General features: G+C 40.1%; 1 protein-coding gene across 1 annotated transcript; it reads left to right on the forward strand.

Moving 5' to 3' along the window:
- Positions 1-2,808: 2,808 nt before the first annotated feature.
- col1a1a (collagen, type I, alpha 1a) lies at positions 2,809-20,299 on the forward strand. Its single transcript, XM_079874640.1, has 51 exons — positions 2,809-3,122; positions 4,556-4,747; positions 5,117-5,139; positions 5,364-5,399; positions 6,230-6,322; positions 6,748-6,819; positions 7,155-7,199; positions 7,568-7,621; positions 8,034-8,087; positions 8,380-8,433; positions 8,574-8,627; positions 8,726-8,779; positions 8,867-8,911; positions 9,039-9,092; positions 9,341-9,385; positions 9,530-9,583; positions 10,037-10,135; positions 10,242-10,286; positions 10,423-10,521; positions 10,611-10,664; positions 10,894-11,001; positions 11,100-11,153; positions 11,298-11,396; positions 11,502-11,555; positions 12,156-12,254; positions 12,460-12,513; positions 12,632-12,685; positions 12,944-12,997; positions 13,106-13,159; positions 13,386-13,430; positions 13,544-13,642; positions 13,814-13,921; positions 14,064-14,171; positions 14,281-14,334; positions 14,451-14,504; positions 14,600-14,707; positions 14,853-14,906; positions 15,052-15,105; positions 15,219-15,380; positions 16,206-16,313; positions 16,494-16,601; positions 16,706-16,759; positions 16,888-16,995; positions 17,107-17,160; positions 17,276-17,383; positions 17,489-17,542; positions 17,689-17,796; positions 17,890-18,169; positions 18,274-18,464; positions 18,567-18,809; positions 19,090-20,299. Exons 1-51 carry the CDS (start codon positions 3,041-3,043, stop codon positions 19,234-19,236), a joined length of 4,347 nt encoding a protein of 1,448 aa, XP_079730766.1. The 5' UTR covers positions 2,809-3,040; the 3' UTR covers positions 19,237-20,299.
- The last annotated feature ends 1,990 nt before the right edge of the window (positions 20,300-22,289 follow it).

Below are 22,289 nucleotides of genomic sequence, written 5' to 3' on the forward strand. Positions count from 1 at the left end.
ATCAATTCGAGCATAAGAATTTGTTCAGCTGATTGAAGACAACTTTTTCAATGATCAAAGGCACGTTTTACATAAATATCCTAATTAAACTATACGGCCTATAATCCTGGCTTAATCTAAGCCCTATCTGTGAAACCGGGCCTAAGTTTACTGAAGTAAATTGATATGACACAGTAGCTCCTCGTTCCATACAAACCACTTGCTGTGTTACAAAACCAACCAGATCAATTTTTCGGCCCAATAAAAAGTTCTTCTTCTTCTTCCCTCTATCCTGCTGCCTTTTCCAGGTCACATCTTTAGAAGCCGTCTGTGCTCTGTTGTGCTTGGCTCTTTCTCTGTTGCAGCTCATGCTGGCTTTGGACAATGTGAGAGCTCCCAGAAGGCTTTGCTCTCCCAGGCTAAACACTAATACTTGGCTTCTTGTGGTTGCATCCATTTTCATAAATTTTCAAGTCTACTTTGGCCACTGCTGCATATTTTTTTATTTATAGTATTTAGACAAATGGCAGGGCCATGCAAAGAGACCTTTCTGCACATTTCTTGACAACAAATGGCAAAATTTGCCATATATGCTGGGAATGAAGGCATGAATATGAGCCTTTTATATCTTTAGCATAACATTGTGCACTTTTTGTCACTCATAAGTTAGCCACTGACTGACACTATTACTGAAATGTCTTCGTGGTTGGCAATGCAAAGTTCAGCTTGACTTTGAGCATCAAAGAATGTTTAACATTTAAATAAATACACACATTTTCAATCTTCAGAAATCTTCTATAACTTAAGATCTGCTATATGACTACTAATTATACGTCTGTTTCTGTGACTTTAGTTATTTATAGGTAGATGAATGTGTTTTTGCTGTTTTGTTCAGTTGAAAGAGCCAGCCTTTGGCAGCATTCTTTTTTCATTTCTATGCCTTTCATTTGAAATATGTTCAGTTACTATTTTTGTGAAAATTGTTGGATGGGGGAACAAATTATAAGCAAAAACAATTCATTTTTGTGGATTTGTAGAGAGGTCACAGTGAGTGTTTGCCAGTGATTTTGTGCATTTTACCAAAGAAAATAAAAATATTTCTCTTTTGTCTTTTTTTTTTTTACAGTTATAATTATTTAGCTTTTGTACTCAAATTTAGTATTGTGGTACTAATACTAATGCTAATAATTGTATCTTCTGTTGGCTTTTAATTATTTGTAAAGGTTGCTTCGGATAAAAGTCTCTACTAAATTAATAATGTAAATAAATGATATAAAGAATTGTACTGCAGTTTAGCAGAATTTTTTTTTTTTTTTTTTTTTTTTTTTTTAAGTTGATAGGGATAAACAAATTCAGTAATACATAAACTTTTAAACACTTAAGCATAGGCTATATATTGAGAACACATGCATTCACACACTGAACTGCATACAAAGTATAAAAAAAGACCCCCTGACAGTCTCCACTTGTTAGATAGGTTATTCGTTTAAATGTACATGCAATCCTTCCAATTATGCCTAGGTAATTCGTATTGCTTTGACTTGCCATGTGTGTGAATGTAGCACAAGTGCTTTCCTCGCGACTGACCCTACGTGCACCTGAAAGCGATGAGGTGGCGTTTTCTCTCTCTCTCTCTCTCTCTTTCTCTCCCTCCCTTTCTCTCAAGGCTCGCGACTCCTTTCATCTGCATTATTCCGAACGGAATAGGGAGGCAGACGCAACTCTTGGATGAGACACTGTTATGAAGATGCAGAGAGAGAGAGAGGGGGAGAGCGTCAGCTCTGATTGGTCAGTTCCAGAGGTGCGACGTGTCTGCGGAAGAGAGATGCAGCCGCTCGCAAGCCAAATCAATTTTATGGCTCGTGCGTGGCCGCGTATTAAGGATGTGCACCTTTAAGAGCGCATTCGGTTATTATAGTCTGGGCCATATTTCTTTCTTTCTTTCTTTCTTATTACAAATGTGTTTCCTTCACTGTAACAAAGATATATATAAAAAATGCCCACTAAAACTGAAAGAAAAGTTCAGTCGTTGCCTTAAGTTGTAAGTGAAACCAAAATTATGCCAAGTTGACAACTTTTCTAAATGACAGATATCATGGTGACAAGTTAAAAGAAAAAAAAACAACGTTGTTGTTCTGCTTTATTAACAAGAAAATGTGTCCATCCTGAATCAGCATCTGAATATAATGCCTACACATTTCAAAGATGGACCAAACACAACTACATTCATAGAACAAATAAAATGAAATACTGTATTTGGCAAATTATTTCAGGGGCAAATAATAATTATAAACAATAGCCCTACATAAATAACTTTTGAATCGCTATTTGAATAAAATAGGCTGAGATAGATAGATAGATAGATAGATAGATAGATAGATAGATAGATAGATAGATAGATAGATAGATAGATAGATAGATAGATAGATAGATAGATAGATAGATAGATAGATAGATAGATAGATAGATACTTGGCAGCAGAAATCTACTTATGAAAAAAAACTGAACTAATGTCTATAAAACAAAATTGTTCCGTCGGTATACAAATTAGTAAAGAAACGATAACAAATTTAGTTCAGAAAGCATTGCGTGGTCCTCGTCTCCAATTCCTCATCTGAAGAAAGTCTTTGGACAATAAGTCTTTCCAGAATTCAATATTGAAACAAAAGATATGCCCACAATACAGGTGGTCACCTTGGCACACAGCTTAGCTTCACCAAAAAGAAGTTTTGAGAGCAAACCCTCACCTTTTTATTAAGAGATCAGGTTTCTTCAGATGTTAGTTCTGAAAACGTTGTGAAGACAGCCCCCCTGTCCGGTGAAGGAGGGACGCTATTCTATTAAACGTGAACATGCTTGAGTTATCTGCTGCGCCCGGCACCTCCCAGAAACTTTGGGGTATAAAAGCCAGGACCTAGAGTTGGTTTAGGCAGTAGGGAGTTTCTGTTGGGGTCTGGATTGGAGTCACAGAAGACCGGACCCTACCGTGTATGATTGGAGTCTAAAGGAAAAAAAAAGAACTTCCCTCACCTCAAAGAGTCTACATGTCTAATATTTAGACATGTTCAGCTTTGTGGATATTCGGTTGGCGCTGTTGCTAAGCGCAACGGTGCTTTTGGCAAGAGGACAAGGCGAGGATGATCGTAAGTATAACTTTTCCACAGCTTTTCAAGTTTTGCTGGAGGTTAGTGGGTGCAAAAATTAAGCAGTGAGTCTATTTTGTGATGCTGTAGAAGGAAAAAGCAAGATAAATTATTCTCTCAGGACAAAAAAAAAAAAAGTCATGCAGGCGTTTTCCTATAACCTTTAGCATAGACTATGCTTTCTTCTGGAATGGGAGAAGAACATTTGCTTAGTCTGGATATGCATTAGACCCACTGGGCCTTTTCACGCTCTGCATGCGTGAGCCTTTGGAGACAAGTTGGCACAGGTTTTGGAGATTCTCCTCCACGCGCAATATGTAGTCCTCAACAGCTGCTATATGAGAAAAGTAGACAGGGAAGAGAAGATCACATATTCCATAGTGTGCTCAATACTTGAAAATGAACTGATAAAAATGTGGAACCTAAAACTTTGAGAGAAATAAAAGTACAGATTAAATTCATTGCCTAGTGATAAAATTGGCCAGTTGGGGGAAAAACCAAGCAACTTGGTAACAATATAAATGTTGAATTCCAGCAAAATAATCTGGATATGGGCGACATCCATTTAAAAAAGTTTTTCCCCCAAACAAATAGAGATGAGCTCACTCTTGGAGAAGCATCTCTCCAAACTGGAAAGTAAAGTCTGCTACGTACATTAAAACAAAAAAAAATGATTTTCTGTACAATAATAAAGAAAGAAGAATAGTTTAAATGATTTTTTTTACTTTTAATTAATATTCCAGACCCATAATTTTACATCTGAAGGGCTTACGTTTTTCAGGCAGTATCCCAGCGCCACTTGGTGGTTAAATGTGCAATGACATCATATTTTGACAATCCCCCACCCCATCCCTTTTACTTTCCCCCCTCTGTTATGGTGATTGAAAACACATGCGGACCCAGCATACTTTCCACTGAACGAAAACGTTAGCCTTTGCCAAGCCGACAGTTTTCAATTACTTCATGATGGACGGTGAGCTTCAGCAGACGTGGAAATTTCCCCTCAAGCTATTCCCACTGAATAATGGAACCTGGACCTAACGGCACTACGCCACCTAGGGGTCATTTTCAAACCAAACATTTTCAAGCAAAAGTAAAGGTGTGCGTTAACATCCGCTATTCTGTTCCCATGCACGTCTACGGGAAATGTTTTCAAAGCAAAATGCTAAAGAGATGGCCTACTTTCAGTTGATATAATACCAAATCCTTCACATTTCCTCTAAGATCTAAGTTTAGAAATCTGGAGGTTATGACTTAAAGTAGCCTACATTATCAGCATTTCCCACCTTCCGTCACTGATTTAGGCTCACATGGATGACAGTAAACAAGAAACACACCAACCTGAATATTTCATATAAATCCTATGACATAGTCAACTAGCAAACGTTTACATTTCTACTTTTACACTCATGCAACTCTTTTACTCGTTATAGGCACAAGTGGCAGCTGCACATTGGACGGCCAGGTCTACAATGACAGGGACGTCTGGAAACCAGAGCCATGCCAAATCTGCGTGTGCGACAGCGGCACCGTTATGTGCGACGAGGTGATCTGCGAGGACACAACCGACTGCCCCAACCCAGTGATTCCCCACGACGAGTGCTGCCCCGTCTGCCCAGACGACGGTACGACGCCTTGATTCTCACGCATCGGGGGGGTTTCCCCCTTACCTTGGGCAAACAGAACAACCCCACCACATCCCCCATTAAAAATGTCTGGGAAAATTCTTATGGATCCACAACATTCACTCCCTTGGATTTTTAAATATGACCTTCAAGCTTCAAGCCTTATGGTTATTCACTGGATTAATTTGTCGCTTGGTTCTTGGTCTAGTAGGCCTAAATCGAGGCTCAAAGCCTCAAATCTAATTGGGGAAAACCAGAGACTCATTTGTTTGGCTGATTATTGATTAGAATTGATAAGAGACATCTAATTAATTTCTGTTTTTATATGATTTTAATTTTTCTTTTCTTTTTTCCCCCTCAATTGTATAGATTTCCAGGAACCCAGTGTTGAGGTAAATGTTGCTTTACTTTTATCAGTTTATATTGCCTCAAATAAGTTGTCAGTTCATTGCTTCATAGAAGAATCTTGGGAAATGTCCAGTATATTGCAATAAGTACAGCATGCTCAAGGGATCTTTTGATCTCATTTGAAACTAGTTAATTAAATGTTGTTACGTTTATTTATCTGGGAAAACAAATCCTTACAAAATCCTTTGTGTTCATCACTCTCTTTTAGGGACCTAGAGGTTCTCCCGGTGAGAAGGGTGACAGGGTAGGTTTATATTTCTCTCTTTTTATGCATCCATTTATTGCCTCATCAAGGGTTTTGTTTACTTGATGAACATCTTTTAAGTTCTTGAAGACCAAAAAAACATGTCATTCTAAATCAGCTGTCACTGCACAAAAAGATTTTATCCCTAACATCTATATAAATAATATTTTATATTATGCTTAAAATATATATTATGCTTAAAAATTATATATATATACTGTATGTATATGTATGTTATATAACTATATGCTAAATGTTACATTTCTCACAGTTATAAATTCTATTTTGTAGCTTATCAGACTGACATTGGATTTGATCTAAAACAAGTTTAAATCTGATTTATTTGAGATTTTGATTTGAGTTGTTCAAGAGTTTGTTAGCAAGGTGTTGCATGGTTTGTTATGCATGATATATATATACGTTTTAACTATATATATATATATATATTATAAGTACTCATACACAGAAAGTACCAGCAGCACTAATGATATGCTTTACAGAATTACGCTAGCACATGTAGATGGTTTAGTTTGTCTTATTATATGGTATTTGTGATGTTTTAGCTGCTCTTGTGATGAGGCACAGAAATATGATTTGGTCTATATATATTTAATGTAAAAAGACAACCGAATTATATATCAGCCCACCACTTTCCACTAATTATACCTCTACCAAGTAAAAAGGACTGATCTATAGATGTGGTGCATCATTTTGAATTGTAAGGGCTTTAATGTGAGCTGGACTCAGTCTACAAACCTTTCTGTACCATAGTGTAGCACCTGCCTCATCCCCTTAAATCCTAATTTTTCCCTTCTCTTGATCTTTAACAGGGTCTTCCCGGGCCTGCTGGCAATGATGGAATCCCTGGACAGCCTGGCCTTCCTGGGCCCCCAGGCCCCCCTGGACCTCCTGGCCTTGGTGGAGTAAGTATCTTATCCTAAAGTGGGAAAATACTAAATTTCTCCAACCGGTAAAAGGTGTGACTTAAATGTACCTTCAGGCCAGGTACAAAACTTCCAGAGTTTGTCTAGGCCATAATCTGAAATCAGATCACATTTAAAATACCTTTAGGTCACAGGGCTGACACGTTTCAGCACCATTAAAGTGGACAGCACCCTCGGGGCAGTAGCTACAGTTGCACACAGGCATTCAAAGCTTTGGATTAAGTTTAAGATAAGCCCCTGAACATGAGCTTGCTAGATACATTCAGCTACGTTTCATCCTGTCCTGTGCTGAGATGAGCACAGATCCCTTTTAAGGGTCTCTGATCTCATCCTTTGTAAGAACTAAATTGACCCGGTCCAAATTACTGACAAGGTCTTTGCTTTTTCTCCTTGTCCCTCCACAGAACTTTTCTCCTCAGATGTCTGGTGGCTTTGATGAGAAATCCGGAGGAGGAATGGCCGTCCCAGGCCCCATGGTAAAAATGCACACGTTAACCAACACAACATGCATGCATCCTACAAACCCCTGAGTGATGCAAATACCACTTCAATAAATGTACAATATGCATGTCCACTTATTTATCTCTCTATATAATCACCATTCATCTTTTTATTAACAGACAGCATCAAATCAGCTGCTGCATTACAAACACATGCTTAGTATATTCTTGATCTAAACTGAACTCACTGTAGGCCAAGACAAGGCATGTGGAGCATGTAGCTTCAAACAAAATATCCCTTGAACAATATGTTCACCAATTGTTACTTTTTCAGGTTTACTGACTGTATCTCCTTTTTCTCTTTTTTGCAGGGACCTATGGGCCCTCGTGGACCCCCTGGACCTCCTGGAGCTTCTGTGAGTACAATTCTTAAAAGTCTTGTCATCCTGACATATAATATGTTTTAAACAGTTCCATATTGGAAGTCATATTTAAATGAATAGATAAATATAAATATGCACCATGCATATTTAATGTTTTTCATAAAACCCCTTTTTTTTGTCATTTTCAATTTAACCTTTGTGAAATTAGTTTGATTACTGCAATTTCGTACCTGGGAAAATCAGAATACATTTAATTTTAATTAGATCCACCCAGGAAGTCTAAATGAGCTACAACTTTTTTCCTCAATGCTTATTTTAGCATGTAATCTCGCTCCTGTCATGTAACAGTGTTCCTCAGGCTTGTGCTTTTTGTAATTTGTGCCCTTTGTCCTCCTCTACAGGGACCCCAAGGATTTACTGGTCCCCCTGGTGAGCCTGGCGAGGCTGGTTCTCCTGTGAGTAACTAAACAAATAATTTGTACATCTATCCAATCAAACACTAAGTAAATATCTGAGGTCAATCACTTTACCCATTCACCCACATTAATAGTACCCTCACCTACTTCGATATGTGACTCCAGTTGGTCAAAATGGTACAGTGTTCATGAATCTTGACCTCAGGCACCCAGATTGCTTTTCTACCGAGTGGATGCATGACATCCAGCCTGTTTATTTGTATGACAGAGGTCTCTAACTGGCCAGCAAAAAGTCATTTTAGTCAATATTTCACTTTTTTCATCTGGATAATTCACTCTGCCAAAGTGTGACTCACTCATGCCGCCACAATGTGAAACATAAAAATACACTCACATGGACACAAATGTTTTTCCTAACTCAGATTTTTTTTCTGCTGCTTTCCTGCTTTAGGGTCCAATGGGTCCCCGTGGTGCTGCTGGTCCCCCTGGAAAGAACGGAGAGGATGTAAGTAATCCACATCATTTTTAGATTTTGGTTTAAGAAGATGTAAGAAGAACCTTTTTTTTTTTACTTCATTAGTTAATGCAGTGCAGTTCTGTTATAGTACAGCATATTGTTCATCTAAGACTTCGGGGAGCCGAGCATTACATTTATCAACATCATAGAGAAACGGATAAAGAAACATCAGGAAACAGTGACAGTGAAATAGCAAACATTTCTCATAATTCATTATAGGGTTTAACCAGTGATTCAGCTTCTTTCTCCTCTCCTCATCTGTTTTTCTCTGACTATGTAGGGTGAGTCTGGCAAACCCGGTCGCCCTGGTGAGCGCGGACCCCCTGGCGCACAGGTCAGTGTTGCTATTCACAGGATTTCCGAATGAAAACACTTTTGTTATAATTGCATTCTTTTAGTTATTAGCATTATGGTGTTTGACCCACAAAAGGAGAAAAGGGTGTAAAATCCTTCTGCCTTTCTCTTTCTCCCTAGGGTGCTCGTGGATTCCCCGGAACCCCTGGACTTCCAGGCATCAAGGGACACAGAGTGAGTGCTCTAGCTCTAGGAAGTAATTCCTCTCGTTTGATGACTATCAACCTATGTCTACATGAATTAAATCTTTACGTGCATCCTCTGTACCTCAGGGATTCAGCGGTCTAGATGGAGCTAAGGGAGATTCTGGCCCTGCTGGACCTAAGGTGACATCAGAATTTAAAATCAGTATTACACTTTAAACCTAAATTTCACAGTAAGCAGACCACTTAACAGTCTGCTTTGCTCATTAGGGTGAGGCTGGTTCCCCTGGTGAGAACGGGACTCCTGGTGCTATGGTAAGGATCATCTATTTACAATGGATTTGCATATTTAAGCATGACTTTCATGCTATTTTGCAAATTTATTTCTCTCAGATTCAACATCCACATTTGCAGTCCTTTCTAATGTAGCTCTGTTTTCCAGGGTCCTCGTGGTCTGCCTGGCGAGAGAGGCCGTTCTGGTCCTCCTGGCTCTGCTGTAAGTAACCCTTATAACCTTATAACCCTGAAGTGATCTGTACTTTGTTATTGTGATGTAACCAACAAGCATTTCACAGCTTAACCACATTTTCAAAGGTTAAACACATTATATGTGTTGAGATAATCCTTCAAACATAAAACAGAGTTTTTATAAATCCTTTATCTAAATCCTGTCCTCTCCAGTGCACAGATTACACTTTGAATATATAAATAATGAATGAATTCTCAATTTTCTACATTTTTCAGGGTGCTCGTGGTAATGATGGTGCTGCTGGAGCTGCTGGTCCTCCTGTAAGTAGCCTTTTTTTATCTTATTTTTTATAAATAAAATAGACCAGATTCTTTTTGTAAAGACACCAGATCTGAATTCATCAGAAAAATGATGATGAGTCAAAAAAACACGCAATATAATTTATTTTCTTTTTCTATTTTTAGGGCCCAACTGGCCCTGCTGGTCCCCCAGGATTCCCTGGTGGCCCTGGAGCTAAGGTAAAAAAAAACTCTCATTTGTTCGCATGATTACACAAATTCAAACTCCATATCAAACCAAACAAATAGCTAGAGTGTCACAAGGTGGGCCAATAGAGCCAGATGTCGGTGTTCTCGATAACTCTGTCGATCATCTCGATTATGTAGGCCAACAATGAATGAACAGTCGATCTTTGGAAATGTGTTAGTAGGTCAAAGCTAATTTATTTGAACTTATTATTTGTTTGGAGCTTAAATCATCCACAATAGATAAATGAATAGAAAGTCATCTATCTGAAACTTGAGATGACATACAAACTTATTTTCTAGCGTCATAGAGATATTGATCATCTTAAGGTTTTTTTATGGACTATAAACACAATTCTTCATTTACACTGAGATTTGAGATGCCCCGTGTAGCTCTGCATAAGTGTAATGTTGACCCATCTCACTCTTGCTCTTTGCTTTCTCCAGGGAGAGGTTGGTGCTCAGGGATCTCGTGGTGCAGAGGGACCCCAGGGAGCCCGTGGTGAGGCTGGTAACCCTGGACCTGCTGGTCCTGCTGGACCCGCTGTGAGTAAATCTTTTCAAACACCAAATATAATATAATTTTTTTTTTCAATTATTTGTGCAGTTCAGTCCTGACCACCTTGTCCATTTTGCTTTCCTTCTACTGTAGGGTAACAATGGAGCTGATGGTGCCGCTGGTCCCAAGGGTGCTACTGTAAGTATCAGTTTAATCAAATGCTCTTGATGATAAAAGTTCTTCTTTAGGCCAACATATTTCCTCTTCCTGGATTAGAATTTTGGTGTTAGTAAATTAACGGCATATCTTTGTTACTCTCTGCTGCCACCTGCAGGGCACTCCTGGTATTGCTGGTGCTCCTGGTTTCCCTGGACCTCGCGGTCCTCCCGGACCTGCTGGAGCTTCTGGTTCCCCTGGCCCTAAGGGTAACACCGTAAGTGTCCATTTCTTCTCAGATCATCAGCCACATTTTTTCAAACAAAATGTGAATCATTTCACACAATTACTTTTTACATTTTACAGGGTGAGGCCGGTGCCCCTGGTTCCAAAGGAGAGGCTGGTGCTAAGGGAGAGGCTGTAAGTATAAACTTCATTTATTTGATCTAGAAAACATTGTCACACACTTCACTGTTTCTAAAACTCCATTTTATATCAATCTTATCATGCTAATTTAGTTGAAACATTCCACAGCTTTGTAAAAACAGTGCCTTAGGACTAAAAAACAACTATTTTACAATAATTGATTTCTAATCTGACTGTCTGTTTCATTTCTAACCATCTTCCTTTTTCTTGTGTGCTTACCCAGGGTGCCCAAGGAGTTCAGGGTCCCCCTGGCCCACCTGGTGAGGAAGGCAAGAGAGGAGCCCGTGGTGAGCCCGGTGCTATTGGTGGTCGTGGACCCACTGGTGAACGTGTATGTACCCATACTTAAACCTCTCCAGATAATCGAAATTATCAGTAAGAACCTTAAAAGCGGCTTAGACCTTAACAATTACACACCTCTTTGTGCAGGGTGCTCCTGGTGCTCGTGGTTTCCCTGGTGCTGATGGATCTGGAGGTCCTAAGGTGGGTCTACAAAAGATACAAAATGTTTCATAATATTTAACATCCCTTTTAGTTAGAAACTAAATCTGTTTAGGATATTATCATATTTGTATATCAAATTTCATCAGTGGTAAATGGTGCAACTCTTTCTGATCTCTGTTACAGGGTGCCCCCGGTGAGCGTGGAGGCCCTGGAGTTGTTGGACCTAAGGGTGCCACTGGTGAGCCTGGCCGCAATGGTGAACCTGGTATGCCAGGATCCAAGGTGAGAAAATTGGCATCCACAGGATTGATATATATATTATTGGTGGGATTGATTGTGTATTAGTATGTCAGTGTTTGACCCCCTCTCTCTTCATGCCAATTACAGGGTATGACTGGTAGCCCTGGCAGCCCTGGACCTGATGGAAAGACCGGACCATCTGTGAGTGCCCACACAATTCTCCATAATGTCACAACAAACCCACTACACTATAGATAACCCAAATGCATGCTAAAGTGGTCTAGTATACTACTGGCTGGATCCAGTGTTTGAAATCCAACAGTATCAAGCCTAAAACTGCTTTTGACACCTTAGATTGTTTATTCCAGAACATTTCAATAAAAATAGGTTTAAAAAAATAGACTTAAATCAGTCAAACCATTGGCCTGGTTTCACAGACAGGGCTTAGATTAAGCCAGTATTAGACTGTAGTTCAATTAGGATATTAAAGTAGCTTTTATAAACGTGCTTTAGAAAAAACATTACTGGTGTGAATCTTGAGACATTTAATTTGAATGAATTTTGTGAATTTTTTGAGACATCATGATATTTTAAGATACGTCAGTGCAAGTTGCTTTAAAACTCAACTCAAACATGCATTTTAGTCTGGGACTAGACATAAGCCTTGTAAGTAATTAACTAATGTTAACTAATGAAACCTCATTGAAAGGCGCTGCCATTCATTCATATATACCATCTCATACCCAGATATCTGTAGAAAAGGATCAAAGCTCACATGTCTTTTTGTTTTATATTTAATAGGGTAATGCTGGACAAGATGGCCGCCCTGGACCACCTGGCCCCATTGGAGCCAGAGGACAGCCTGGTGTCATGGGATTCCCTGGACCTAAGGGTGCTGCTGTGAGTGCACTAAACTCTCTTGACTCTTTCAGTTTGAAACAAACTACACTATAAAATGTGAGTATTCTCACTGCATAGCCAAAATGCAGATAGTCACACCTTGATAGCTTATATTTTATGTCTAAGAAACTTTTGAGGTCTGGTTCAGTGTGCGATTGTTACAAAAAGATTTTTAAGAGTGATGTTTATTTTTGCCCCTGTGCAGGGTGAGGGTGGCAAACCTGGTGAGAGAGGTGTGATGGGTGCTGTTGGTGCCACCGTAAGTATCTGTGCTTTTGTTTTACACACCGTAACTGTTTACAGTTATCTTTGACCCTTTTTGGTTCATAGCGTCTTAGTCTGGGCCTTATTCTATTGTGTTTTATGTTTAACTATAGGGTGCTCCCGGTAAGGATGGTGATGTTGGTGCCCCTGGTGCTCCTGGACCTGCTGTGAGTAGCACTTCAGTATCCCATAATACATCCTGTCATTTAACATTATTTCAGCCTCTTTTAAAACAGTGGTCCTGCTAATACATTATACAAACTGTCTCAAATATTCATATAATGGCTATAAATATAACATTAAAATATATAGCTTCAACTTATATTGTTCTTACACCTACTACTTTACAATAATAATTACAATAACAATGAGGTATAACTACTTTAATGAACCACTGTGTCTCTTGATATTGTTTTCATGAATAGGGGCCTACTGGAGAGAGAGGAGAACAGGGACCTGGTGGTCCTCCCGGATTCCAGGTGAGTGTGTCAACTCATCTTACCCATCCCATCCACTCAATACACAATATTTTGTTATAGACATTGGCATCAATATGCTGATCTATTTTTTGTGCATCTAAATGACAGGGTCTGCCAGGACCTATGGGTGCTACTGGTGAGCCTGGCAAGTCTGGTGAGCAGGTAAGTTATGGAGCTACTGTTTATTATATACAATAAACCAGAAGATGTGAACCAAAGATCTAAAATGATTAGAGGGGATTAATGAAAGTTCAGAATTGCTTGCCAGGGTACTATGCATAAACATGCACTTTCTTTGAGCAACAGCAATTAAGTCTCTTGGAAACCCTCATTAGAAATGAAAGGCCATGCGACACAATATTGATTTGCCTTCTTTGGCCTATTACAGGGTGCTCCTGGAGAGGCTGGAGCCCCTGGACCTTCTGGATCCAGAGTGAGTATCTACAGCATGATCAACAAATGGCACATAGCCCATAATTCTAATTCTAGTTCTAGATTTGTGAGATGGACAAGAACTGATGGTATCTCTGTTTACTTTTTACCCAGGGTGACAGAGGATTCCCTGGTGAGCGTGGTGCCCCTGGCCCTTCTGGTCCTGCTGGTGCTCGTGGTTCTCCTGGTTCAGCTGGTAACGATGGTGCCAAGGTGAGTCTCACCTGTCCTGACACACTTTGTTGAAGTGATACCACACATTTACTGTGAATGGCTAGGCGAAATCCAGAGGATGTACCAAAATATGAGTCAAAGCCCTGAAGAGTATGATATCAAATTGCCATATGTATCAACGTTAAGATGAATTTTTCCTTGCTTTCTTAGGGTGATGCTGGTGCCTCAGGAGCTCCTGGCGCTCAGGGTCCTCCCGGACTTCAAGGAATGCCTGGCGAGCGTGGTTCTGCTGGTCTGCCAGGTCTTAAGGGTGACAGAGTGAGTACTAATGATGCACAACTTTCAACTTCTGTCAGAGCTGTTCCTGACAAGAAACTCAATACTAATTCACAGCAATTCAAATGAGCAAATGAATCGAATGGCACAGATTCTCAAAACTGATAACAAACTCTTATCCCAGGGTGACCAAGGTGCCAAGGGTACTGATGGTGCCGCTGGTAAAGATGGCATTCGTGGTATGACCGGACCAATCGGACCTCCTGGACCTGCTGGAGCTCCTGGTGACAAAGTGAGTGTCTTTTGTGCTATATTCCATATATCCATAATCACTGATGATAACTCTTACAAAGTTGAAGGGCATATTCAACCATGGTTCTATTATTTGTATTTTAACATAGGGAGAGACTGGTGCAGCTGGACTTGTTGGACCCTCTGGTGCCCGTGGACCACCTGTAAGCACAATCCTTGATGCACAGATATACTATACAACATTGATCATTTGCAGAAACATTGAAGTTCTTTTACTAAAATGATCTGATGACATCGCCTGTTTTACAATTACAAATAGGGTGAGCGTGGAGAGACTGGTGCTTCAGGACCCGCTGGATTTGCTGGACCTCCTGTGAGTAACAAACTCTAGTATCTATATAAACTTATAAAGTGTTTTAACAATTACAGGCCAGTTCTAAGTTCAAATGTCTAATTTCTCTCCAACAGGGTGCTGATGGTCTGCCTGGTGCTAAGGGAGAGGCTGGAGACAATGGTGCTAAGGGTGATTCTGGTCCTCCAGGACCTGCTGGAGCAACTGGCGCCCCCGGACCTCAGGTGTGACCTTCTCAGATCATCTCTTCATCAAAAACAGATATACGGTCCTTTGGGTCTATAAAGTTTGATCCATGTAATAGTCATGGTTGTCTTTACTAATGTTATGTCATCCAAATTTTTAATCAAATTGATTTGTGCCATACAGGGTCCTGTTGGTTCTACTGGTCCCAAGGGTGCCCGTGGTGCTGCTGGTCCCCCTGTGAGTATGACTTCCATAATTTCATATTCCTGGGTGATGTGTCAGTACTTGGCACAACTAAAAATTACAGTATGTTATGCTTTTAAAGACACTTGGAAATTACATATCACAATTAGACTAATTCATTGTGACTTTTTTTGTTAAGGGTGCTACTGGCTTCCCTGGTGCTGCTGGTAGAGTTGGACCTCCCGGCCCTGCTGTAAGAACCTTCACGACAAGATTTTGATAGTAGTAATTTGTACATCAAATTGGTCATTGTGATTCTCTTCCATGATTAACAACGGTTCTCTAATTGCTTCTTGTTTTTCTTAGGGAAACTCTGGACCCCCAGGAGCTCCTGGACCCGCTGGTAAGGAGGGCCAGAAAGGTAACCGTGGTGAGACTGGACCTGCTGGGCGCACTGGTGAGGTTGGTTCTGCTGGACCACCTGGTGCCCCTGGTGAGAAAGGAAATCCCGGAGCTGAGGGTCCCACTGTAAGTCTTTCATGCCGATCGATATCATTATTGCCTTACCTTGTGGCCTTGCTAAATACATGACTGTAAGCAAACTATGAATATAATATCAGTTACAGTGCATTGCAAAATTATTCAGATGACTTAACCAGTTCTCTTCTCTCAAATCCTCACATTTTTTGGCCGTGTTGTATGTGCACAAGTTAACATATATTTATTTGAGCATTTAAAATGCTATCCTGGTGTCATCTGACCACAAAATGTTTTCCCACATCAAATCTTTTTGAGTAAAGGCCTGTAAACTCTGTATCAAGGAGATTACTTCTTACTGGCCTCTCAGTTTCTTCTCTCACAAGTTATTCCCAGAATGAAAGACAGGATGGTCTGAATTACTTATGGTTTGAAAGAATTAAAATTAAAATAATTAAAAATATATTTTTTTCATAATTCATGGATTTGTTTCTCTTTATTTGATGCTCTTTAGTCCTCATTTTCACAGTTATCTTAAAAATTCACAACTTGAATGGTTATACTTTAACTGAGAGCTTTCTGTCTACCAAATGTGGTAGTTATTTAATCAATTATAGGTATAGTTCAATTGTAAGACAATTATGTGCTTGTTATCACAATTGTTTGGCCTAATACAATCTTTGCTAGAGGGTAATAAGATTCCTCCTCTGTCTTCCTTCTTGATCTCCATGCAAGTATAAATTAGTATATATGTATACATGATTTCTAGCTATAAGAACACAGAACACAGTTAAGTAAAGACATGAATAAAATAAATACTGCCTGTGATGAACTTTCTATTTTATATGACTAATATCCCTTCTTCTTTTCTTGCAGGGCCCTGCTGGTACACCTGGACCTGCTGGTATTGCTGGTCAGCGTGGTATTGTTGGTCTCCCTGGACAAAGAGGCGAGCGTGGTTTCCCTGGTCTCTCCGGCCCATCTGTGAGTATTCTGGTTTCCTTGTTTTACACTCTTTGATGGCTCATCTACTGCTATACAATCATTAACTTGTTTTATTCAGCCAGTATCTACTTTCAAGAGTTTGTCTGGTTGGAAAGTTGGTTTCTTAAGCATCAATCATGGTAAAGCATTCATCATACTTCTCTTCATCATTCCATCTAGGGAGAGCCTGGCAAACAGGGACCTTCTGGTCCCTCTGGTGAACGTGGACCTCCAGGACCCATGGGACCCCCTGGATTGGCTGGACCTTCTGGCGAGCCTGGTCGTGAGGTAAAGATGCACACCTATACACCAATACCTGTTGAATTTCATTGACAAACCTGAAACTATAGAGTCCTGCCTTGTTGACACCTATGTGCTTTGCTTTACATTAGGGTACTCCAGGTAATGAGGGTTCTGCTGGACGTGATGGTGCTGCTGGCCCCAAGGTAAGCTTCAGACTTAATGGTTTCCCATATTGCAACACATTCAGTAGTCAAACCTCGTTACCCCACATACGTTTGTGTGACTGTGGAAGTGTCCCTTAAAAAATTATGTTCTTCTGCTCATGACATAGGGTGACCGTGGTGAGACTGGTCCTGCTGGCACTCCCGGTGCTCCTGGACCTCCTGGTGCTCCTGGACCCATTGGCCCTGCTGGAAAGACTGGTGATCGTGGAGAGTCTGTAAGTGTCCCATCTCCAAAAATGAATTGAAATGGTGATGGTTTAAAAAGTTTGGGAGTAGATTAGTTTTATAGTCTGACAAATTTGACAAATTAGTTTGTTCCTTCTTAGGGCCCTGCTGGTCCTGCCGGTGCTGCTGGCCCTGCTGGTCCTCGTGGACCCTCTGTAAGTCCTGAGTCAAAGACTTGAACCACAAAATAATTTCCAAACCAGACTCTGCGTGAAGCTCTGTCTGTGGTATACACAATACTGTTGTCTGAGGTGTAATGTCTTTATTCAGGGACCCTCTGGAGCTCGTGGAGACAAGGGTGAGGCTGGTGAGGCTGGTGAGAGAGGCATGAAGGGACACAGAGGATTCACTGGAATGCAGGGACCCCCAGGACCACCTGTAAGTGACTCTGTTTAGCTTATGGAACATACAGTTTAAATTTCAAATGTAATATCCACAGCTTGAAAAAATAATAATTTTCATTTCTTTTTTTCTTGTCACTAGGGACCTTCTGGAGAGCCTGGACCTGCTGGAGCTTCTGGACCCGCTGGACCTAGAGTAAGTATTATTATAAAATATATAATCTTGCTGCATATTTGTACTACCATTCTTTCTCTGATGTGATCAAGTTGTTAAATGATATACACAGTGTTTTGGAGTTCATTCTGAGTGGATTTGGATGTTTTCTGTTTTTGGATTAATAGGGCCCTGCTGGATCTTCTGGAGCTGCTGGTAAGGATGGTATGAGCGGACTTCCTGGACCCATTGGACCTCCTGGACCCCGTGGTCGCAATGGAGAAATTGGACCAGCTGTGGGTGATTCTTTCTTTTTCTACATGACTATGCACCCAGTAAACCAAACATATACTTTAACCCCGCCATATTTGGTTTACTCTCTGATATAGGGATCTCCTGGATCTCCCGGACCCCCTGGACCTCCTGGACCCTCTGGTGGTGGATTTGACATCGGCTTCATTGCCCAGCCACAGGAGAAGGCCCCTGATCCCTTCCGCCACTTCCGTGCCGACGATGCCAATGTGATGCGTGACCGTGATCTGGAGGTTGACACCACCCTCAAGTCCCTGAGCCAGCAGATTGAAAGCATCATGAGCCCAGATGGCACCAAGAAGAACCCTGCACGCACTTGCCGTGACCTGAAGATGTGCCACCCAGACTGGAAGAGCGGTACGTTTCTCAATTGCCCAATTCTCAATTTCTAAATTCTACAGTCATCATACTACATTGTCATGCTTACTTTAATCCTCTCATTCCTCAAAAACAAAACACAGGAGAGTACTGGATTGACCCTGACCAGGGCTGCAACCAGGATGCCATCAAGGTTTACTGCAACATGGAAACTGGCGAGACCTGTGTCTACCCAACTGAGTTCTCCATTCCCAAGAAGAACTGGTACACAAGCAAGAACATCAAGGAGAAGAAACACGTCTGGTTCGGAGAGGCCATGACCGATGGATTCCAGGTGAGAATGTCAACTAGGCCAAAAAGTATGACAGATTTTTTTTTCATGTGTCTGTTTATTATATTTGCTCATTTTCTTGTACTTTCTTGTGCAAACCTACAGTTTGAATACGGCAGCCAGGGCTCCAAGGCTGAGGATGTCAACATTCAGCTCACCTTCCTGCGCCTCATGTCTACTGAGGCCTCCCAGAATATTACATACCACTGCAAGAACAGCATTGCATACATGGACCAGGCTTCTGGCAACCTGAAGAAGGCTCTTCTTCTGCAGGGCTCCAACGAGATTGAGATCAGAGCAGAGGGCAACAGCCGCTTCACATACAGTGTCATTGAGGATGGTTGCACGGTGAGTTCTAACTTCTAGATCATTTCCTTATGTGACTATCGCAGTCATTCAGCATCTCAATATCACAACAGTACTGTTTACTTGAATATGAGAGCTAATACAAGATACATTATTAAAATGACAATTAATATAAAAGCATTGTTTCAATGTGATTACATTAACATATATTCATTTAGCAGTAGCTTTCATCTGAATGAACTTTACATTAATTTAGCAACATAAAGAATGGTTTGGCAAAGGTTCTAATTCTATCCCTGTTTTGCTTTTTCCATCTCTCCAGTCGCACACCGGTGCATGGGGCAAGACAGTCATTGACTACAAAACAACGAAAACATCCCGTCTGCCTATTATTGACATCGCCCCTATGGACGTTGGTGCACCTAATCAGGAATTTGGCATTGAAGTTGGCCCAGTCTGCTTCTTGTAAAAAAGAAATCTGGACTTGAGATTGTTTGAATGCGTGTGTGTTTTTTTTTTCTAGCAATCATCTCTCTAAAATCTTTTCTATGCATTAAAACCAAACCCTAGAATTCAATTTGGCTGTCCAAATGGTCCACTTGCTTAGACCTGTGCTTCAGAAGACAGTGGTTGTGTGTTACCAGGCTTTTTTTGGACCACTATTTTGTCACCAGCCACACTGAGGATACTTTAGAAGATTCATTTGTTTCACTGGCAACAAGAAAATAATATATACTTATAAAGAGTAAAATCCCCCTGGAGTTTTGAAGACACATCGCAGTGACTTTTTTTCAACCACTGAGGAAGGACAATGAAAGAGCGAAACCAAATGCTTTGTACCATGTTCAGGTGTTAAATAAATCTGTAAAATGACATTTAAGTGTCTTTGTGTTGTACCCATTAGGACCACCGGGTGCCCAATGCCAACGTTCCTCTCAAGAGTCACACAAAGTACTTCTAGTAGAGACAGGGGTTCAACTTTGTTTTGATGTCTTATGGCTACCTCAAAAAAGAAACCTGCAATTCCCAGTGTTGACCAACACCAGGTCAGGATTTTACTTGGCAGAAGTATGGTTAAAAGATCAATTGACAGCTGTAAAGGTGCTATTTCCTCATGAGGTCCTGAAAGCTTTAAGAGTGATGTATTGTTAGTCGCTTTTGCTCACAGGGCCTTTGGTGCTAAAGAAACCCCAGTATCTTGCTTCCCAGTTGTAACAGACGCCTCTCTTTCTCAAGTGCAAGCTAAGAGCCAGACAGCAGAGCTTTTGTTAAGAAGCAGTACTGTAGCTGTGATGCAGTCTTTTCAAGTGCAGAATAAGCAGGTGGAGTCTGTTTTTATGTTCCAAACACCTTTTGACACTTTTTGGTTGTTGTCTTTTGGTTTCTTTACAAAATATCCCCCCAAATGTTGTCCAGCTGCTTCCAGCTATATCCCCACTTCCTTCCCACCCTTCTGTAATCAGGATTTGTTTTGTTTTCACCCAGGGTTTTTTAAAGCATAAAACAGGCAATCAAATAGAAAAGTCCTAAAATTATGAGAGAAGCACACCATAGGGGGGTTAAAACAAGAAGATCTGTACCTATTTTGTATATGTATAATAATTTGAGATGTTTTTAATTATTTTGAATGCTGAAATAAAGCATGTTAAGTGGTCGACCTTATGTTTGTCAGAAGTGATCTTGACTCGTCCCTGACTGCCCAATGGACTTGAATGAAGCACAGCTTGCACCTGTTACAGTTGTTTTTACTAAAAGGAAAGATTAAAGAAAATATCAGAAATGTCTGCTACTTTTTTTGGGTGCTTTTTTCATGTTGTTGTTTTTGCTAAAGTAGTTTATTATACTACTGAGCAATCCATAACCAACAGGACATAAACTTAAGCAAAGTAACTTAAAGTCAGCAGAAAGAAATACTGCATGTTCTGATGCTTGCGTGTACTAACCTTGTGCTGCCTTGAGTCGCTTATGTTGACGAAAATGCATCGTGAAGTCATTGCACTCCAAGATGATCTGGATAATATTCCACCGATAATCCAAATGATCCATTGGTGAAATTCAGATCAAGACTGGTTGTTGGTTGTTGGCTGATGCTCCGACTGCACATCTGTTGAAATCATCGGTCATCTGAGCTGTTGAGGATAATATAATCCGCAGAGAATTCCTTTGACTTGAAAGCTGAGAGAGATGTTGCTCTAAACATATTTAATGTTTTTAAATATTTCAAAATTTAAAAGTGGAGCTTTTTGTGGAGCTCAAACTGAGGAGAACCAATCTTTTGCTGCAGTGTGAAGTGAAATGCTAAAGGTGGTAGGTGGTGAAGGTGGTAGTCCTGTAGGACACAACAGGGCCATTGTATCGTAAGGTATGCGGAGGCTTCCGTAGTGGGGGGCTTGAATATCTAAACTGCTAACTGGATCCATGCACTCACTTTCACTTTTAAACACTGAAATTCTTTGTGGAAAGGGGGGGAAAACTTTGCAAACCTAACTAAAGTTAAATAGTAGGCTTTATTTAAAGAGTAGCTAGCTAAAGATTATGATACAAATGTGTTGAATTCAGTAGCATATTATCTGAAAGATGGGGAGTGAGTGTTGCACACATCTAAATTATTCATTAGTTCATACATCGAACAAAGTTTTAGTTCTAAATTCAGTTTTTAATCCCTAAATCATGTATGATAAATATTCAATTGCAAAAAAAAATAACATGTGGTGACAAAATATTTGTAAAAAGCATGAGTTAGTTGAGATGAGTAAGAAATGCATAAAGTTCGTTTAAATGGGAAAACTGGGCTTCATTCTTCACAAGCTACAGTGTTATTTGTGCTCACAGGGCAAATAGAGTATGTTAGCTAGTGATATTAAATTATTAATACAATGAGGACTAATTCAAGGCATTAGTTTATAGATCTGGGGGCCAGCTGCATAAACATATCCACATGTGTGTTTTAAGAATTAGTCTGACCAACTAGCAGTTAACCAAAGGATAATCAGTCTTACTTTTCAGATCCAAATAAGATCAGTCTACCTTTTTATGTAACTGACCAGTCTTGAAAAGAAAACATTTGGATGGCTAAATTTGTATGCAACTGAACAGAGGAAGACTGTAGCCTACTCGTACTGGCTCCCTGCGCCCTCTATTGGATCAAGTAGCTACAGTAGTCGATAATACAACAAAGTATTTTAATTACAATGAAAAAGGTATTTAAACAGACAAAATATGTATGGAAGTTAATATGTAGGATATGACATAAGCAGAACTCTTCCTAATTTCACTATGGTAACAGAAAAAAAACACTGCATCCTTTCAGGTAGACTATACCCTCCCAATAAATGGTTCAGCTAAAAGTATTTTATATAAAAAAAAAAAAACATTTAAATCTATAAAAAAACAGATCCTCCATAAGACTTGAGAGCTTTGGTGATAACTAAGCAAATATTTAATTACAACAGTAGTAATTTCTCGCTAGAAATGACATCAAAAGCAAAAAACGTTGGTCAAAGACGTACACACTGACCACAA

Source organism: Squalius cephalus, assembly GCF_949319135.1.
Source record: "Squalius cephalus genome assembly, chromosome: 1".
Lineage (NCBI taxonomy): Eukaryota > Metazoa > Chordata > Actinopteri > Cypriniformes > Leuciscidae > Squalius > Squalius cephalus.

What these genes read in the sequence shown, in the direction of transcription:
- col1a1a (XM_079874640.1), top strand. Translation starts at nt 3,041, where the DNA reads ATGTTCAGCTTTGTGGATATTCGGTTGGCGCTGTTGCTAAGCGCAACG. An exon ending in CTGGCGAGGCTGGTTCTCCT is followed by an intron (nt 7,622 to 8,033) that starts GTGAGTAACTAA and finishes TTCCTGCTTTAG; the next exon opens with GGTCCAATGGGTCCCCGTGG. An exon ending in CAGGCATCAAGGGACACAGA is followed by an intron (nt 8,628 to 8,725) that starts GTGAGTGCTCTA and finishes TCTGTACCTCAG; the next exon opens with GGATTCAGCGGTCTAGATGG.